General features: G+C 43.4%; 1 protein-coding gene across 6 annotated transcripts in view; it reads right to left on the minus strand.

Annotated features, from left to right (window-relative positions):
• The window catches only part of KALRN (kalirin RhoGEF kinase), a 640,054-nt gene that overhangs the window by 306,002 nt on the left and 313,968 nt on the right, over positions 1-20,084 (minus strand). For all 6 annotated transcript variants that reach the window (XM_065877078.1, XM_065877079.1, XM_065877083.1 and 3 more), the window contains exon 11: positions 2,872-3,063. In XM_065877078.1, coding sequence (XP_065733150.1) covers positions 2,872-3,063 — 192 coding nt within the window. The remainder of the gene's footprint in view (positions 1-2,871; positions 3,064-20,084) is intronic.

Genomic DNA, 20,084 nt, shown 5'->3' on the forward strand with positions numbered 1-20,084 from the left:
TGCAGATATAAAGTCCTGTGGGATGGCCCCCATGAGCATCCCCTCCACAATAGCCACTCAAAATGATGTTTTTCTTTCCATCCTGAAAAAAAAAGTCAGAGTCTGTATGATCTGAGAGTTGCAGACCTCTTGAATAGAAAGAGCCTCACAATCACACATCCCTTTGCACCCAGGCAGGACTGCTCCTAATTTCTCTCACATTTTGAGGTCCCGAAGAAAAGAGACTATGCTACTTCCTGACAGCCTCCTGTCTGAATGAATTCCCTGGTGGAGAAAAGTCCTCCAAGTATCTGTTTCCTGGCCTTTATATGAAAGGCAAATGAGAAAAAGCATGGGCTTTGGAGTCAGATTTGGGATCAGTCCCTACATTTACGACATCCTCACTACAAGACCCTGGGCAAATTATTAATTTCTCTGATCTTTAAAATTAGAATAAAAAATGACAATTCTCATGGCTATCGACTAGACAGATAAATAGTCAAGCGCACTGTAGGGGCCCATCCCTTTTAGCTCCCTCTCCCTTTCCTCACCTGCTCCCAGTATTGTGCTGCTCCCTTTGGTACTATTTGATATGACTGTGGTTGTATACACTGAGCCACGGTGGGAAAACAAGTCTCAGGTTTAAATAGGACCCCAGGCTTAGCAAGGTTTGAAAGCTCTCTGGGAAAACAATGGTTGATAACTGCATCCCCGACTATTCCTGTGTGCTGCATCCCCAGCCCTGGGAACACTTTGCTTTTCTCAGCTAAGAGCTACCCTCCCCATCAAGCCCCTGCTTTGGGGTTTGAAAAGGTAATGAGGAAAAATGAGCAAGGAGAAGAAAGAAGAGCAGAGGACAGGAGGAGATACACGAGGGAAAAAGGAGGACAGAATGTGTGGTAGCAGGTAAGAGCATGTGCGCAGAGTTTAGGGAGATGGCTCAAGGCTCTGCCGCACTAGCAGCTCTGTAACCTTAGACAAGTTCTTTTCTGGGCCTTAGTTTCCCCATTTGAAAATATGTTCAATAAAGTCTGTTATCATGAGATTCTCATGAGGATTACACGAGATGGTGTATGTGTCTAACAACTAGTAGGTACTCAATTAGAAAAGACTACTACCTAATATACACCGAGTGCTTGCAATAAACCAAATCTTTAGCCTAGGTAAATCACCTGTATCACCTCAGGCGTAATTTATTATTATTATTAATTATTATTATCAGTATCAAATAAAGAAGAAGAGGAGGAGAAGAAAAAGAAAGGAATCTTGAATTCACATTGGAACCATAAGGGGCCTTAGGGCCATTGAGTCCGACTGCATAATTTTATAGATGAGGCAACCCAAGGCCAGAGACACAGTGATTTGCACAAGCTCACAGGGTTCTGTAGCAGCAGGATCTGACTGGATCCCAGCCTCCTAGTTTCATGTACAGAAGGTGGGAGATGCCGCTAGAAAGGGTTCCTGGGAGCCTCAGTCACCTTTTCAGGAGTGGCACTTCCATGGAAACTAACCTCATCCATCACCTCCCTTGGCAGCCAATACCCTCACAGCCCTCACAAGGAACATGACTCCTGTTCGTTCATACTCCATTCTCTCACCCACAGGCTCATAATTAAAAGAGAATACACATGCCTTTAGTTTCTGAGACCATTATCAAGAACTGGGTGAGCCACAAGCAAGCAGACAGCCAGGCAGGAAGACCTGGATTAAAGCTAATCCCCTTGCTCTACAGATACTCATCAGAGAGTGGTCGTAGGTCTCACAGAGAGGAAGCAGAGCCAGCTTCACGGGGTTCCCCAGCCCTTCATCTGCCTGGGGAATCGCAGTTTAGAAAACATTATCTTTTCATGTTTATCTCTGATAGGCACTGCAATGATTTGCATTCATTCCTACAAAGTGTCAGAAAAGCCTGTGAAGGAGTAACAACCAGGCTTCTCAATGCATTTCAAATATCAAAAATCAACTTAATTAACTAGGGTACAATCCAACTTTAATTAATACTCCATTAAAATGAATTCCTGGGGGGAACACAGGCACGCACACACATAATGAGTTCATCTGTCAAGGGTGTTATTACAGAAGATGCCAAACGTGCTTCCTCACTGGCCACTTCCTCAATCTCAGAGTGCCCCGTGTTAACCAGAACCGAAGAGCAACCGCACATTTGCAACCCTCCTCCTCTCTATGGGCCCTTCTGCCCTGCCAACAATGCAACGTGATCCATCCTCCCCTCTCCTGTCTCCACTTTGTGAATGATTCGGGGACCGAATTTAAGCCCAGCTGGCATGGAAGGCACCCCAGTCCCCCCTTCCTTCACTGGCTGCCACTCCACGATGAGAAAGGTGAGGACCATTTCACTTTGATAGCACCCTGTGGCAGACCTCATTAAGAAGATTTCATCCTCTGTTTAAAAAAAAATAAAATAAAAACATAGAACAGATTTGCAAACTGTATGTTCCGTGCTGGTAGCAGAGATAATCAAAGTTCTGCAGGACTCTAATTTTTGACAGGAAACAGCAACCAAGAAAAATTGGGTGTGGGGTGGGAAGGGAGTCTCTGATCCTCTAATATTGCCTCTTACGGCGACTATTTCTATACCAGGGATCCCCAAATTCCTCCAGCTGCAGACTAAATGCTCTAACAGACTCCCCAAACCACCTGCCTTCCCGAGCCCCCTCCTGACTAGAGATGCGGAGGAAATTTTGCCCCATATTGGTAGAGACCTCAATTCAGGTTATCAGGGGCAAATTGTTAATATCATCAACCTTAGGAGGCTAGTAATCCCCAGACCACCCAGGACCCCAGGCAGACCTCGGCGGCTAGGAAACTGCCCTGACCTTTGCCGGAACAAAGCAGCCCAGCCAGCATCCCTCCTCTGCTCTCTGCCCTTACCTCTTTGGTGTGAGTGTGGAAGGAGACGGACATGTCCAGCAGAAGCTTCCGCTGCTCCACCCTACGCACGAAGTCTTGGATGCGCACCTCCAGATGCCGAGCTGCCTTGTAGATCTCCTCCGGGTCACATTCCCCTGTCTGAGCCAGCTGCTCTGCCGCTTCTAGGAGCTTGTCCGCATTGGTGTAAGTATTCTGCCAGCAACGACAGTGAGGGAAAGTCAACTTGCAGTCACAAACCGAGCTTCGCGCCTTCGCCCAGCACCCACCCCGGGCTGCCCAGAGCTGGGCGTGGGCGCCGAGCCCAGAGCTCCCTGATTTGGCACGGGGGAGCTCAGCGCCCGGCTCACCCACCGCCTCTCGGCAAGCCAGCAGCCTGCGTGGCAGCTTGGAACAAGTGGGCGCTAGCTAGGTGCCTTCTGCGTCCCTGGGATTTCTCCCAGGTGGGCCGTGCCTGGAAAGACGCGAGGAGACACGCTAGAATCCCCATTCCTTGGCCGCGCGCCCTGACCCCCTACCCTTACGGAGATCCATCACTGCCCTCACATCTCAGGCTGTAACTGCCAGAGCTGGAAATACTTCATCCACGAAGATCGGCTGGGTCTCTATATGAGGACGCCAGGGAAATGATAACGGGGAGACTTGCTCGACTTTTCCCCCAAGTCCCTTGTAACTACTGGTGTTTATCTTTTGGAAGGGAGCTATCTCTTTGGAGGGGAAAGGGTCAGCAACTCAGGGAACCGACAGAAGGAAGCAGCCACAGCCAGAGTGAGGAGATGCAGGCTACTCCCTGTGCTCCCAGCAAAGGCTTAAAGCTCGCAGGAAGGTTGGGGATGAGTCTGGTGATTTTGTTTATCTTAAGCTACCACATGCACACACACATTTACACATGCACACACTCACTCTCACACACACTCTCCCCCCAATCCCTGTCTGTACCCTCCAGAGCAGTTTAAAAGGCAACCAACTTGTAACTATTGTCCATCAGGATGGAGTCACTGCCTCTGCAATACCTATATTCCAGTTATTACATGTATGCCATGGATACAACTTTCCTCACTAGGCTTCCCTTAAAAAAGATCTCCAGACAGACCCTGGATTAGAGTTGGTGACTCAGGTGTACATTATATTTCTTAATATCCCTATAGCGGCACAATGACCTACAGAATGGTGAACAAGTGGTTACTGGTGATGGTGTGAATCTGGCGGCAGAAACAGTCAGGATCGAACGCAAAGTGAGTGGAGAACTAGAATGGATTTTGGAGTGATGACTGTATGGTGCTTTACTTTGCACATATCGGAAGTGGCCTCTGCTCCCCATAGAGTTCTTTAGATTCACCTGAAGACCTGGGTGTTAAAGGTTGAATTGTGTCCCCTCTAAATTCACACGGTGAAGTCCTAACCCCCAGTACCTCAGAATGGGACCCTTATTTGGAATCAGTTATTGCAGATGTAATTAGTTAAGATCAAGTCATAGTGAAGTAGGGTGGACCCCTAATTCAATATAACTACTGTCTTTCAAAAAAGAATGCCACATGAAGAGACAGACACATGCTCAGGGAGAACACCGTGTGAAGCTGAAGGCAGGGATCGGGGGATGTGTCTACAAGCCAAGGAATGCCAAAGAGTGCCCACCAGCAAACTGCTGGAAGGTAAGAGAGGCATGGAACAGATTCTCCCTCATATCCCTCAGAAAAAAACAACCCTGCTGACACCTTGTTCTTGGACTTCTAGCACCCAGAACTGTGAGGCGATACATTTCTGTTGTTTAAGTCACCCAGTGTGTGGTACTTTGTTACGGCAGCCCTAGCACACTAATACACCAGGTGGAAGACCCCAGAGACTGTTGACCCAGCTTCTTGATGGAACTGCAGAGGATGAGCAGGCTTGCAGCGAACACTTGTCATGGCCTCAAGGGATGCCAAGAGAGGCCCTAGTGGATCTTTAAGGAATGCCATCTGACAAGCAACTGCCCAAGGTAAACACTGTCCCCAGAGCAGGTGAGATGGGGCTGGGGCTGGGGCTGGGAGTGGGGATGAAAAGGAAGAAAAATCCTTCAGCTCCACTTGGGGGATTCATGGAGAAACAGATGATACTTGTGAGAGGAAAGAGGCTTTGCCACTGAGTTAAGTAAGAATATATTGATTCTGGAAGGCAAATGAAGGAAGTACTCAGAGTCATGATGGAAATGCCAGGAGAGATGGGAAATGATAGGCAGGAGGAGACCTCTGGGGCTGTGGGCCAGGTTAAGGAAGGCTCTTAGCGGGTTGCCTGCAATTTCTAGTAAATAAACCCAGAGCTGATGGGAGAGAGTTTTTTCAAGGATCTTTCAAATCTTTCACTTTAAACTTTAGGGATCTCAAGAAATCCCCAAAAAACCCCTGAGGTTGTGACTTTGTAGTTTCTAGCCAATAAATAAAAATTTATGCCAAGCCAAAGCAAGCTTGCTTTCAAGTTAAGCTTGGGACCAATAAGAGGTAAATAAAAAGCAAAAGTGAAGTTCCCGCTGCATGTAAGGTGGATAACTTGTCCTGGTTTGCCCAGGACTTTTCTGGTTTTAGCACTGAAAGTCCCGTGTCCTGGAAAGCCTGTCAGTCCTGGGAAAATCGGGGTGGCTGGTCAACCTAACACATAGCCAACACTGTAGGTGTCTCAGGAATACAGATACATATACGATGTATATTGCCTCAAAGGAGAATAAAATCACCCTTGAGAGAAATAATGTGACAACGCATTAAACGGGGCAAGCAGCACAATAATTAGGGATTCACGTTTCTTGGCATGATACAGGTGCTAAGAAGAAAATGAGTGAAAACCAAATAATAGTAGCCGATAATGACTGAATACTTCTCACATGCCAAGGACCATATGTATTAACTCGTTTAATCTTCACAATAACCCTAGGAAGTTGATACAGCCATCAGCCCCATTTTACAGATAAAGAAACTGAGGCAAAGAGTATTTCTGGCTAAGGTCACATTTCCCAAAAGTGACAGAAACAAGATTAAAATCTTGTTGTCTGCCTTCAGAGCCCAAGCTCCAAACAAAACTACCCTATCAGATGAAAAGGGGCCTTGCATGCCATGCTAAGGTGTTTTGGTCCAGGGTAATGGGAAAGCACTGACAGCTGTAGGTAGAAGAGAAGTATGACTGGGGTATAGCATCTAGAGACACTACCCTGCCTCTCACAGATGAAGGCAGAAGCCTGAGGATGGGCAGGATTTAGCAGAGAAGGAGAGGTTTCTCATGGACAGGACTGTCTCTCTTTGTGCTCTGTTTATCCCATACCACAGCTGCTCTCATTCTCGTGGTAATGATGTGTTTCCCTGGGTATCTCCCCAGGTACTGGTCTGTGTACCCCTTGAAGGCAGGTCCCATGTCTCACTCACCTCTGGTTCTTCATGCCAGATACCATGGCTGGTATACAATAGGCACTTACTAAACGTCTGTTGAACGAACAAGATTCAGAGATGGGAATGATCGTGTCATGTCTGGATAAGTTGAGCCAACCTGACTAAAATCGGAAAGTGGCAGGAAATCGCATTGGATAAGGCAGGGAAGAGCGCGGTAATAGATTTTATAGAGAGAGGGACAAGAGAGACAGGGGGGAGGGCAACAGGGTCAGCACTAAAAGCTGGGGTCCCTGCTCTACCCGCTACCCAGCCCTCCTCCCCATCACGACCAGAAAGAGCCTCTTAAATCCAGATCCAGTCACACCTCTCTTTCACGTAAAACTGTTCAGGGGCTTCCCACTGACTTTGGGGTAAAACAACTCAGGGTGCCGTGCGAGGCCCTTCTTCACCTGACGCTTGCTTTTTCCCTTCAGCTTCAACTCACATCACTTCCCTACAAATAGCCTGTGAGACAAATTGCTTACTCTTCCAGAAACTCACAGCACTGAATCTTCCCCTGTGCTTCTGCCTGGGCTGTCCTTCCCCCACTTTTGTTACACGACCAACTCTTACCCTTTAAGACCCAGCCCAGCCCAGGTGTCACTTCTCTGAGGAAGTGTACCCTGAGATCCACTTCTCTCCCAAGGCTGGCTTACATGAACTCCCCTTAGCTCCAGAGTGGCCTGTGCCAACTCCCTCCTGGGTACCTGCCATATTCTAATGCAAATGTTTGCCTTTCTCATCCACTTAGGGGCAGGTAAAGTCTTTCACATCTTTCCCTTAGCGCCTGGCACCAAATAAGTGCTCTATAAAATGTTAGTGAAGGGGGCTTCCCTGGTGGCGCAGTGGTTGAGAGTCCGTCTGCCGATGCTAGGGGATGCGGGTTCGTGCCCCGGTCCGGGAAGATCCCACATGCCGTGGAGCGGCTGGGCCCGTGAGCCATGGCCGCTGAGCCTGCGCGTCCGGAGTCTGTGCTCCGCAACGGGAGAGGCCACAGCAGTGAGAGGCCCGCGTACCACCAAAAAAAAAAAAAAAAAATTTAGTGAAGGAATGAATAATTACAGAATACATTAATCCCCACCAATCCTAATATTCAATCCTTGGCCCTCATCAACTACTTGGTATAAGACCTCACATCCTAGAATTCATGTTCAATCCCATTTGGTTTATCCTACCTCCTGGCACAGTCTTGAAACAAGAATGTGCTTACAGAATACCAACTAAAGTATTAACAGAGCAATACACTGATGCTTGTCATCGACACAAATTGGGCAAGGATCACAATAGGCTTCTGCTCACCTTCTGACCAAATTAACAACAGTTTCTGCCCCAGGGCCAGAGTCCAACCTCACTATGAGTGCAGCTCCTAGGTATTCTTTGGTTCTCCAGCCTCCTACCCCCTGTCTTGGGTTTGGCCCCTTGCTGACATTTCCTAATTGATGTTGCGAAAATGGGTTATGAGTGCGGGGATATCAATCCCTCAGCCCCTGGGGCTTTCAAGCAGGGCCTGTGGTAGCCAGAGACCTGAGTCAGAGATTTGGGCCATACAGATGGCTGCACTTCCTGTTCTTCCTTGCCCGCACCCCCCCTCGCCATGCCCGTGTCCATCAGGTAAAAGCCCTTATGTCGAAAGGCATAAAATTTCATCTTCACTTTATTGTGCTTTGCAGATATTGCTTTTTTTTTTTTTTAAAACAACTTCAAGGTTTGTGTCAACCCTGCATTGAACAAGTCTATCGGCACTGTTTTTCCAACAGCATTGCTCACTTCTTGTCTCTGTGTTACATTTTGGTAATTCTCGCAATATTTTAAATTCTTTCATTATCATTATCTTTGTTGATCTTTGATCAGTGATCTTTGATGTTACTACTATGACTTGCTGAAGGCTCAGATTATGGTTAGCATTTTTTAGCAATAAAGCATTTTTAAATTAAGGCATATACATTGTTTATTTAGACATAATGCTCTGGGCACACTTAACAGACTATAGTATAGTGTAAACAAAACTTTTATATGCACTGGGAAACAAAAAATTCATGTGGCTCGTTTTATTGCCGTATTTACTTTATTGCAGCAGTCTGGAACTGAGCCCACAATATCTCTGAAGTATACCTGTACCTTCCATTCCCCCTTCTGCAGCCTGCGCTCATTACTTTTTTGAAAGAGAGCATTCTAGGATAACTAAAAACATGGGCATCCCAGCAATACAGCTGTGGTTTCAGACTCCTTAGGCTGAAGCAGAGGGACGGGAGGCCGGCTTTTTCAGGCAAGGTGTGGGAGAGGCAGTCAGTAAAAACATTTCCGGTGTTAAGAGTTGGCCTCCTTGATAATATGAAGTTAGCCCTCTTGGGCTATGCTCTGCGGATGAGGAAGGATGAGGCCAAAAGTTACTCTTATGATTCTAAAGAGGCAATATGGACTGAAGAGCGTAACTATCAGAGGGCCAGGATAGAACTCCCCTCCTGATGACGTTCTTTCCAGGTTGCATTGTTGGGACCCATGAGCAGTGAGAGGAAAGCAGCAAAAGGACACAAACACTAAAAAAATAAAAGAGACAGACAGACAGACAGACATAGAAGCACAGGCATTAGGGAGGCATATACTTCTCTCTGGATCTTGACATCAGTGAATGCCAGGCAGATCAAGGTCATGCCATTTGAGTAGTACTTTACAGTTGACAAATCTCTCTCACATTCCTTCCTTACCCAATCTGGGGCAGATCTACAGAGGATGCATCTGTGTGTGAGGAGACTACCCAAGGCTGGAGAAAGAACCACTTGAAAGGATTGGATGTAACAGCATGCAGTACTCTCACTGGGTGAGGGGTAGTACCTGTTTCTACCAGGTAGACTGGAAAACGTTGTGACTCACAGGATATTGGGTAGAGTACTCAGATGAGTCTTGCCTCAGCTAAGATAAATAATTAGCTCTAGACTGAGTACTTCTCTGGTCTTGCCTAACACATTTTTAAAAAAAATTTTATTGGCGTATAATTGATTTACAATGTTGTGTTAGTTTCAGGTGTAAAGTGAAGTGAATCCATTATACATATATGCATATCCACTCCTTTTTAGCTTCTTTTCCCATATAGGCCATTACAGAATATTAAGTAGAGTTCCCTGGGCTATATAGTAGGTCCTTATTAGTTATCTATTCTATATATAGTAGTGTGTATGTGTCAGTCCCAATCTTCCAATTTATCCCTCCTCCCCCTTACCCCTCAGTAACCATAAGTTTATTTTTTACATCTGTAACTCTATTTCTATTTTGTAAATAAGTTCATGTGTAGCCTTTTTTAAGATTCCACATATAAGTGATATCATGATATCTGTCTTTCTCTGTCTGACTTACTACACTCAGTATGAGAATCTCTAGGTCCATCCATGTTGCTGCAAATGGCATTATTTTGTTCTTTTTTATGGCTGAGTAATATTCCATTGTATATATGTACCACATCTTCTTTATCTGTTCCTCTGTTGATGGACATTTAGATTGTTTCCATGTCCTGGCTATTGTAAATAGTGCTGCAATGAATATTGGGGTGCATGTATCTTTTCGAATTATGGTTTTCTCCAGATATATGCCCAGGAGTGGGACTGCTGGATCATATGGTAGCTCTATTTTCAATTTTTTAAGGAACATCCATACTGTCCTCCATAGTGGCTGTCCCAGTTTGCATTCCCTAACACATTTTAAAAGAAAGACCTGAAAGGATCAAACTTTTTTCAAGTAACTTAACTGTGTCCCAGAAAAAAGTTTAAGAATATTTATAAGAATACAGAAATATCCAGCAACTGACAGGTAAAATTCACAATGTGTGGTATGTAGTAAAAAATTACCAGGCATACAAAGAAGCAGGAAAACATAACTTACGAGGTGAACAAAAATCAATCAAAACTGACCCAGAACTGGCACAGATGTTAAAATTAATAGACAGATACTTAGAAATGGTTATTTTAACTATTTCATATGCTCAAAAAGTTAGGCAGAGAAACAGAAGACATTAAAACAAAAGACTTTACACTTCTGGAGATAAAAAACATACTGGATGGTATTAACAGGAGGTTAGATGTTGCAGAAGAAAAGATTACTGAACTTGAGAACACAGCAGTAGAAACTACTTCAAATGCTGAGAACTGAATCACTACGTTGTACACCTGAAACTAACACAATATTGTAAATCAATCATACTTCAAATAAATAAACACATAAATAAAATGCTCAGGAAAAAGAAAGAATTAAAAAAAATCTAAAGCATCATTGAACTGTGGGACAACTTTCGGAAGACTAATATTCATGTAATTGAAATCCCTAAAGGAAGGGGAGGGAAGTGGAAAAGATATTTGAAGAAATAATGACCAAAAGTTTCCAAACTTAATGAAAACTATAAATCCACAGATCCAAGAAACTCAACAAACCCTTAACACAAGAAACACAAGGAAAACTACATCAAGGCACATAAAAATCAAATCAAATCAAGTGGAAAAAGAAAATGAATTCTTAAAAATGACGAAGGGAAAAAAGATACATTGTACACAAAGGAACAAAGATAAGGATCACAGCAGACTTCTCATCAGAAATAATGCAATCAAGAAAACAGTGAAGCAACATCTTTAAAGTGAAAATCAAACAAAAAAACCCATCAAACAAACAAAAACCCTGTCAAACTAGAATTCTATGCCCAGCACAAATATTTTTCAAAAACAAAGGTGAAATAAAGGCACTTTAAGGCATACAGAAGCTGAAGGAATTCTTCACTAGTAGACTTGCATGACAAGACATGTTAAAAGAAGTCCTTCAGAAAGTAGGAAAATGGTAACAGTTGGAAATATAGATCCACACGCAGGAAGTGCTCCTATATGGGTGACTATATAAGATTTTTCCTTACTATTTAAACTCTTTAAAAGAAAATTGAATGGTTAAACAAAAATAGTAACAATGTAGTGTGGAGTTTATAGCACATACACAAGTAAAACATATGACAATGGCACAAAGGCCAGGAAGGGAGAAACAGAAACACAGTTGACCCTTGAACAACATGGGGGTTAATTCGTCCTCCATATCTGAGGTTCCCCTGCATCCATGGATTCAACCAACTGTGGACTGTGTAGTACTGTAGTATTTACTATTGAAAAATATCTATGTATAAATGGACCTGAGCAGTACAAACCTGCACTGGGTAAACTGTATACAACTGTAAGGTTCTTGTACTACATGTAAAGTGGATAATATTACTTGAAGTAAACTATGATATATTAAAGACAAATACTATAAACCCTGAAGCAACCATTAAAGTAACTAAATAGTGATAGCTATTTAGCCAGCAAAGGAGATAAAATGGAATCATAAAAAATATTCAGTTAATCCAAAAGAGGAAGAAAAAGAGAAAATGTAACAAAGAATAGATGAAACAAATAGAAATAAATAAGATGACATTAAATACATCAATAATCACACTAAATAAATTGTCTAAATACCACAATCAAAAGGAAGAGATTTTCAGACTGGATAAAAAGGCAAGTCCCAAGTATACACTGTCTATAAGGAATGCACTTCAAATGTAAAGACACAACTAGGTTAAAAGTAAAAGGGTAGAAAAAAAAATAGTAAGATAACACTAATCAAAATAAAGCTTGGGTGGCTACATTAATATCAGACATAGTAGATTTCAGAGCAAATAATATTACCGGGGAAAAAGAAGGTGACTTCATAATTATAAAAGGGTCAGTTCATCAGGAGGATATATTAATCCTAAACATTTATGTACGTAATAACAAAGCTTTGAAATATGTGAAGCAAAAACTGATAAGCTTGCAAGGAGAAAGAGACAAATCCACAATTACAGACAGAGATTTAATGCCTCCTCTCAATAATTAATAGAAAAGTAGGCAAGAAATTAGGAAGGATATAGGAGATTTGAACACTCTCAACCAACTTGACCTAATTGACATTTATAGAACACTCCACCCAACAACAGCAGAATGCACATTCTTTACAAGTGCTCACAGAATATTTACCAAGATTAATCATATTCTGGGCCATAAAACAAGTCTAACACATTTAAAAGGATAGGAGTCATAAAAGTATTTTCTCTGATCATAAAGTAATTAAATTATAAGTCAATAATAGAAATATCTCTGGAAACTCCAAAGAGTGGGAAACTAAATAACACACTTCTAAATAATCCAAGGGTCAAAGAAGGCAGTATCCATTTACCAAGTATGTACAGTATGCTAGGCATTGTGTTAGGCTCTTTATATACATTACCTCTAAGCTTTGAAACCAATCATAAGATAGGCATTATTGATTTCATTTTACAAATGAGAAAAGAAATGAGGCTCAGAGAGGTAAAGTAACTTGTCTGGAGAATGTTACAGAGCTAGAAAATGGCAAGCTGTGTTTCTGACTGTAACATCCAGGCTCTTTTTTCATTGAACCATTTATCTCTCTAAGACTCAATGTAAAATCTCCATCTCCTTTGCTTCTCTGTTACTTTACTCACTCTTATGCCTTTGATTTTCAAATTATGACACTGTAATTGTTCATTTGCAACTGCTATTCTTGTTTGCAACAAGCTTCCAGTGTGTACATGTTGACTTCCAGAGAGAACTGAATTCTCCTTGGAGGACGGAGTCCTATCTTACTCGTCTTTTCTATCTCAGGTACTCATCAATATACCTGCCAGCACGGTGCTCTGCTCTCAATAGGCACTCAACCCCAAAACTCTGCAGCCCAGCGTCTTGTCAGCAGTAAGCCTTGGAAATGGACGTTTACCTTATCTCCTAATGTAGCCAGTCCTGAATTTAAGAATAAGTAGTGATCCAAAAGTTCCTTTGTACGACTCTTACTTAGCAGTGGGAGGGTGTTTTCCATGTAAATGGGAGTTAGAGTCTCAGGACAAAGTAAAGAAATTCAGTTGAGCACATAGCATATTTAAAATACAGTACTGATATAGCACATCATGTACAATCGGCCAAAATTTATAACTAGGGTGACAGAGGAAAATGCTTTTCAGTTTTCATCCTGGAGCATCAGGCACATATTTCTCCATCATCTGCTGGCTCTTGCAGGGGAAGAAGGGAGGGACTCTGACAACGGCAAAGAGGTCTTTGGTGGGAAGCAATGAGATGGAAAGGAGGAAACTACTTGGTATCAGTGATGGGTTGACCCACCATATCATATCTGCTGGAAGGACATCTTCCTAGATGTCCTGAATAAGGGAACAAACAATAGTTGCCTCCATTAGGACAATCAGTATATGTCCAAACAAGGAGTAACTAATGACTAGTCCTAATCAGATGCTGCTTAAATTGGAGACTGTCTGTACAAATCTGCTACAAATCTACTAATTGGGACTGATACCAAATATAACTACTGTAGATGCCAATACCTCCCAACACAAATAGTCTGAGAGCTGAGATTATCTCTGGGAAACTAAATGCTGGCTTTATCACATTTACATATACAATCACCACCCTGTCCCATTCTCACACACATCTCTACTTTCTGGAAAGCATTTTCCTCTCTATATCTAAAATGCTTCAACACCTTTTCCTATTAACAATAAATGGTGTATTTTTCAGAACTCCACTTTTTTTAAGTAAAGTTTTATTTCCTACAGTCTAACTTTCATTTGTTTAAGAATGTACCTAGGCTGAGGGATTCTGAGAAAAGAACAGCAGTTCTTCTTTGCTAGGGTGTTCTCCTTTACTGATTTTCTCTTTCCTTCTAATCCTCACTAACCCTCTTCATTTACATGCTATGCTTTAAAGGAACTTCAGTGCATTTTCTCTCAGCTGCAGGCTGGAAGCTGAATATCTAGGCACTCTCAGGTAAGACAGCAAAAGAGATAATGAGAATTACCTATTAGCATATTATAATAATAAAAAGTAACACTTTGTTTCTGGACCAAAAGGCAGGGTCAATCCTAGAGGTTGCCAACACAAGTTACAAAATGTGATTTGGCAGAAAATACCAGGTCCAGCTTGTAAGAAAGGACCAGCCAGATTCCAGAAAATGTGGCCACCCCTAGGGGACTGAGACACAAAGCAAGGAAGGACTTTCTCCTTGACCCTCCCCACCTCTGCCTCCAGGGCATGGAGAGCAGTTGAAGGCAGAGACTGGGCCAGGCCTGACGCTTAGACTGAACATAAAGAAGATGGTACTTATAGGAAGGGGCCTAGAGGCCAGAGGTTGGCCCAGAGTTACAGGCTGGGGCTAAGGAAAGAGTCCTAGGGAGCTGAGCAATTAGGAGATCAAAACCGGGAGAGTGCTGTGCAGACACAAAGCTCTGAAGACTGCAGAGGGAAGCATTTAATCCTCTTCCCACTGAGCAAGTCCCAGATGCAGCCAGCTGGCATCCATATTGCTGCTGGGAAACAACCCACTCTTGGAAATTAATAATACCGTCTCCACCCTGGCCACTCTTCCTCTTCCCTCCTTCCCCTCACTCAGCTCAAATTGGCAAAAAAAAAAAAAAAAAAAAAAAATGAAGGGGAACACATAACCACAACAGAAGAATGAGAACAAAAATATTTTAGAAGTGAAGCAGGCAGACCAAAGTGTTCAGATACGGATTTGTGGATTGCCCAGTCGCCTAGCCCTATAGAAGTTCATTCTCATGTGGAATTCTTAAAGTCAAAGAAACAGTAGTTGGTGAGACAGCATCTCCATGGAACAGAGATGAGTAAGGCCACCTGTTGCAGGATTTGGCAATTCAAGAGATTTGGGGGTGGGGGGATGTACCCAAAGTGATGTTCTCTCTCAGAAGAGTAACTTTGCAGCGTTGCTGGTTTTCCTGTTTTCCATATCCTATGTTTGGCTGGCAGTGGGAGGCAGTGGGCATGAGAGGGAGAAGGCAGGGCTTTAGAGAGAGAAGACAGTTGGCTTGAAAATACTGCTGAAAACCTTGGGGATTGTGGATTTATTTTTCTCTTCTGTTCCACCCTGAAAAGGATGGATAGGGAAAGGTATGCCTGACCCAGGGAAATGGGGATCATGTGATGGGGAGAACAAGGAGAGGGGCTGGCCCACACTTCTGCTCTCACACTGGTTAGCACAGTGCTCCTCGAGCCCTCTCACCCTCTTGTGGTCACATACAGCCCTGAGGGTCCTACATAGATCTACAGGGAGCCTACCACCTCTGACTCTCTTTATGGATGGTTTTCCTGCTCACTTTCGACTTCGCAGACCCCAACCCTCCTCTCTGCCCTGTACTTACCTTAGCCAACCTCCCTGAGTTTCATCCACAGATTCTATGGAACAAGGTTTCTTAATAGTAGCACTATTAACATTTTGGGCTGGATAATTCTATGTTGGGGGGCTGTTATGGGTTGAGTTCTGTCCATCCAAAAAGATATGTTGCAGCCTTAAGTACCTGAGAATGTGACTGCTTTTAGAAATAGTGTTGATGTAGGTGGAATTAGTTAAGATGAGGACAGACTGGAATTGGGTGGGCTTTAATCCACTATGAATCGTGCCCTTATAAAAAGATGGGCGCATAGGACTTCCCTGGTGGTGCAGTGGTTAAGAATCCGCCTGCCAATGCAGGGGACATGGGTTTGAGCCCTGGCCCAGGAAGATCCCACATGCCGCGAAGCAACTAAGCCCATGCGCCACAGCTACTGAGCCTGCACTCTAGAGCCCGTGAGCCACAACTACTGAGCCCGCAAGCCACAACTACTGAAGCCCGTGCGCCTAGAGCCCCTGCTCCGCAACAAGAGAAGCCACCGCAATGAGAAGCCCGCGCCTCACAACGAAGAGTAGCCCCCCCTCACCGCAACTAGAGAAAGCCCGCGCACAGCAACGAAGACCCAACGCAGCCCAAATAAATAAATTTATTTAAAAAAAAAAAAAAGATGGGCGCATAAACATACAGACACAGACAGGGCTCCGTGTGACATGAAGGCGAAGACTGGAGTGATACAAAGGAATGCCAAAGATTGCCAGCAAACACCAGAAGTCCAGAGAGAGGCTGGGAACAGATTCTTCCTCACAGAAGGAACTAACCCTACCAACACCTTGATCTCAGACTTCTAGCCTCCCGGTCTGTGAGACAATACACTTCTGTTGTTTTAAGCCACCCAGTTTGTGGTACTTTGTTACAGTAGCCCTAGGAAACTAATACAGGGGCTGTTCTGTGTACTGCAGGATGTTTAGCAGAATCCTTGGCCTCTACCCACAGGATGCCAAGAGCAACCCCTTCCCGAGATGTCATAACCAACAATGTCCCCAGACGTTGACAGATGTTCCCTGGAGGGCAAAAATGCCTTCCAGCTGAGAAACACTGTTTTAGATCGTAAAACCATAGAGGAAGCCCCAGTGAGGGAGACCGTACAACCTCCTCGGCTTGCAGTGCTTTTCTGATCATCATTCAGATGGCAGAAGCCTTAAGAAATCATCTAATCCTGTCGTTCTCAGAGGACAGGCTTAGGGTAGGTAAAGGGATCTGGGGAAGAAAAGCAGTGCTCAGGCCCTACCCCAGATCGCTCAGATCAGAATGGGAGGGTAAGGGTGTGGGTGAGGAGAGTATCTGGCAACATATATTCTTAAAAGCGCCCTCAGCAGATGTTTTTATAATTGCAGCCACTATCTAAGGTTGAAACCACTCATGTAAGGACTGGGCTCACAGCCTGGGCTGAAATTCTAAGGTGAGAGAAATCTAGTCTTTTGCCCTAAAATGGCTACAGGCTTTGAGTGAATAGTAATGTTCCTTAAGACCAAAACGTTCAATAATAGGGGGATGCTTTACTACACTGTGGTACGACCACATGAGGCCGTCGTTACAATCATGTTTTGAAGACTATTTAGTGATCTGAGGAAGTATTCCTGATGTGAGATTAAATGAACAAGTTAGGATAAATCAGAGTATGGTTCTGACTCCTATCTATCTATCTGTTGGAAAAAACTACTACTGATAATGCTGGCTGCCAGTTTTGGATCCACTTACAAACATTATTACAGTGGTAGACTATGCTATTGTATCATGTTACAGATAAGAAAACTAAGGCTTGGAAAGGTGAAAGAACTTGAGTAAGCTCCCATAGCTAGTAAATGATGAATGCCAATGTGGAATTCACATTTATTTGACTCCAAACAAAACAGTCTTTGCATTCTGCTGTGCTGAATGGAAATTTGCCAAAAAATATTAATAGTTTATATATAATTATCTTTAAGTTATATTAGGGATGATTTTTCTTTTCTACTATTTCCTTGTTTCCAAATGTTCTACGGTGAACATGTATTAATTTTATAGTCAAAAAAAAGGAAAAATCATTCAAAGTATAAAAATTATATGCAGGGCATTCTTTAGAAATTATGCCAAAAAATAAACAGAATTTTACATTTAAATTTTATATGTTTGCTTCTTTTTGTACGTGTAAGAAGAAAAATGTACAAGCTAACTGTGATTGCCTTGGGAGGGAGGGACTGGGAAGTGGGAGCGGAGGGATAATTAGCATTTTTATTTACATATATCTTTGCAACGTTTCACTTGTTATTACAAAAAATAGGAATCGCTTTCAAAATTTGAAAAATACCTAATAAAAGAAATTTTAAAGGAAAACGTAAGGATCTGATATATTTGTGTCAACTGAGTACGTCCAGAAATACAAACAACTTTCATTACAAACGTATTTATCTTAGAGACAGATGCATTTCCTAGTTCTGGGAACCTGAAGACACTAATGCTTGACCAACCACTGCAAAATATTCAATCACAAAAAAATGCAAAATCTCTCTGTAGCCCCAATCAGAGATTTCACCTTTCTCAGTTTGGACTTTATGACACTGCTCATCATAGCTCTGAAGAAACATGATTTTGATATGACATATATAAGCAAAAAGGATCCACTTAAAAATAATTACCTATGAAATCCTGAAAATTATTTCCCCTGGGCACAATGCAACATCAACCACCCGGGACCCTGAGTTGTCTCCCTCAGCAGTCAAAAATAAGAGACATGTCAAATTTGAAAATACTTAAAAGTGAGGCAGACTCTCAGACAACACTCCCAAGAGCCTCTATCTGGAATGGGGCTATAGGGTTTGGTTGAAAGCCTTCTTTATCACCATCATATAAATATCAAAGCCCTCATGCCCACAGCATGGAGCTGACAGCAGCCAAGAGTGAGAGGCAGGGCCCAGTCCTTTGGTACTTATCCATATGAAACTGACAAGCTGATGTGATTGAAATGCTTAGGGCCCTTTAAATAAAAATCAGCAAAATAAAGATGGAGTGATGCAAAGATCAAAGGAATAACAGGAGAGATCTACTTCTAGAAGAATCACCCTCTGTCTTCCCATCTTGCTGGTACCCTCTGGGACTGGGGTTTCAGTGGCTTTAGAAGGTCTAGGTCACTTATATCTCACCTTCCCCAGCTATACCATTAAGATCATCATCATCATCCAAGAGAAATATGGCTTTTAGCCACAGGGCTGCTCCGGGGCCCACAGGAAGTGACACATACTGCTCTAGGGGCTATATTCCCTGATCAGGCCTCCCTCAAAGCAAGTCAGTCCTAGAAGGGCTGCAGCATTGGGAGGGACCCTCTGTAATGGAAAAGGAAAACCTAGGCCTCGGCAGTGGCCTTGGAGGTCTCTCTACTCATGTTCACTGAAATCAGTGAACATCGCCATGCATCCTGAGGCATCAAAAAAAAAAAAAAAAGGTGAATTGTGTTCAGAATGGTCTGTATATAAGGCATCGAAAGTTTAAACTGTATTTCAAAAAGTTTACCAAAAATAAAGATGAAATCTGAAAAGTTTCAGCATGAAGTGCTTAGGGTGAAGTCTTGGTTTTTTCTGAAATTAAATTATGTAGAACAGTTCATTCTCCAAGGACGAGAAAGAAATGAGGTGTGACAGTAGTACAAAGTGGTGATGTGATGCTGAGGGCACACTGGGTAGCGAGTGATCGGGTAAGATGGACAGGCCTGGAGAAGTTTTCAGAAGGAGGCACATTTTTCAGCCAACTTTAAAAAGTCTAAAATGTGACAGCAAAGAGGAGGAATATGCCAGGCGAGGGAATGGCTTGGGCAAAGATCCAGATTGGGAAGTTGGGAAGATGTGAGGGGTCTTGGCAAGGAACTAAGAGAGGCACAGTCCTGGGGTTTCCTCCTTCAAGTCGGGGCTGGTGATGGAAAGTTTGCTGGGGATGTAAAGCAAAAGTGGCTCTTGCCTCCACCGGAAGAACAGCCCACCTCTGCTGAGAGAAGCACAGTGCACGAGTCAGAGAGCTCAGCTCTAGCCCTCACTGTGGGATAAGCCCCAGACAGTGGTCATGTGGTACAGAACAGTGGTGGGGAGGGGTGTGAGGGGGGCAGAAGAGACAGAGGAAGGAGAGCTACACAAAGAATGGGGCCACCTGCATACCTTTCTCAAACAGGGCCAGACTCAGAGGTTTGCTCTAGGATGGAAGAGACACCATATATCCACCAAGGACTGTTTACCACAGACTGTCCGTCAAGACCCAGGGCCCTCTGAGACCTCAGGATCCCCATTTTCAAAGTGGGTACAACATCTGCTTCCTGTTTCCTTTCTTTAGGTGATGGAGTGAAGAGACTCACCCACTGGAGCATTTCCTTGGAGCAGAGATGCTGCGGGAGATCAAAGACTCCCCACAAATGGGCCCCAAGGGAACGGGCAGAATCCAAATAGCTGGAGGTTGGACCATGAGACAGGGAAGGGTCATGAGGCTGAGGCTCACATCCCATCATTCACCTCGTTATCTGGAGTGCTTGAACATTCCTAACTTTTACAGGCCAAGAAGTGTCTTCCATGACCACAGATTACACCCATAATCCTCATAGTCATGAAAACCTCGGC

Source organism: Phocoena phocoena, chromosome 4, assembly GCF_963924675.1.
Source record: "Phocoena phocoena chromosome 4, mPhoPho1.1, whole genome shotgun sequence".
Taxonomy (NCBI): Eukaryota; Metazoa; Chordata; class Mammalia; order Artiodactyla; family Phocoenidae; genus Phocoena; species Phocoena phocoena.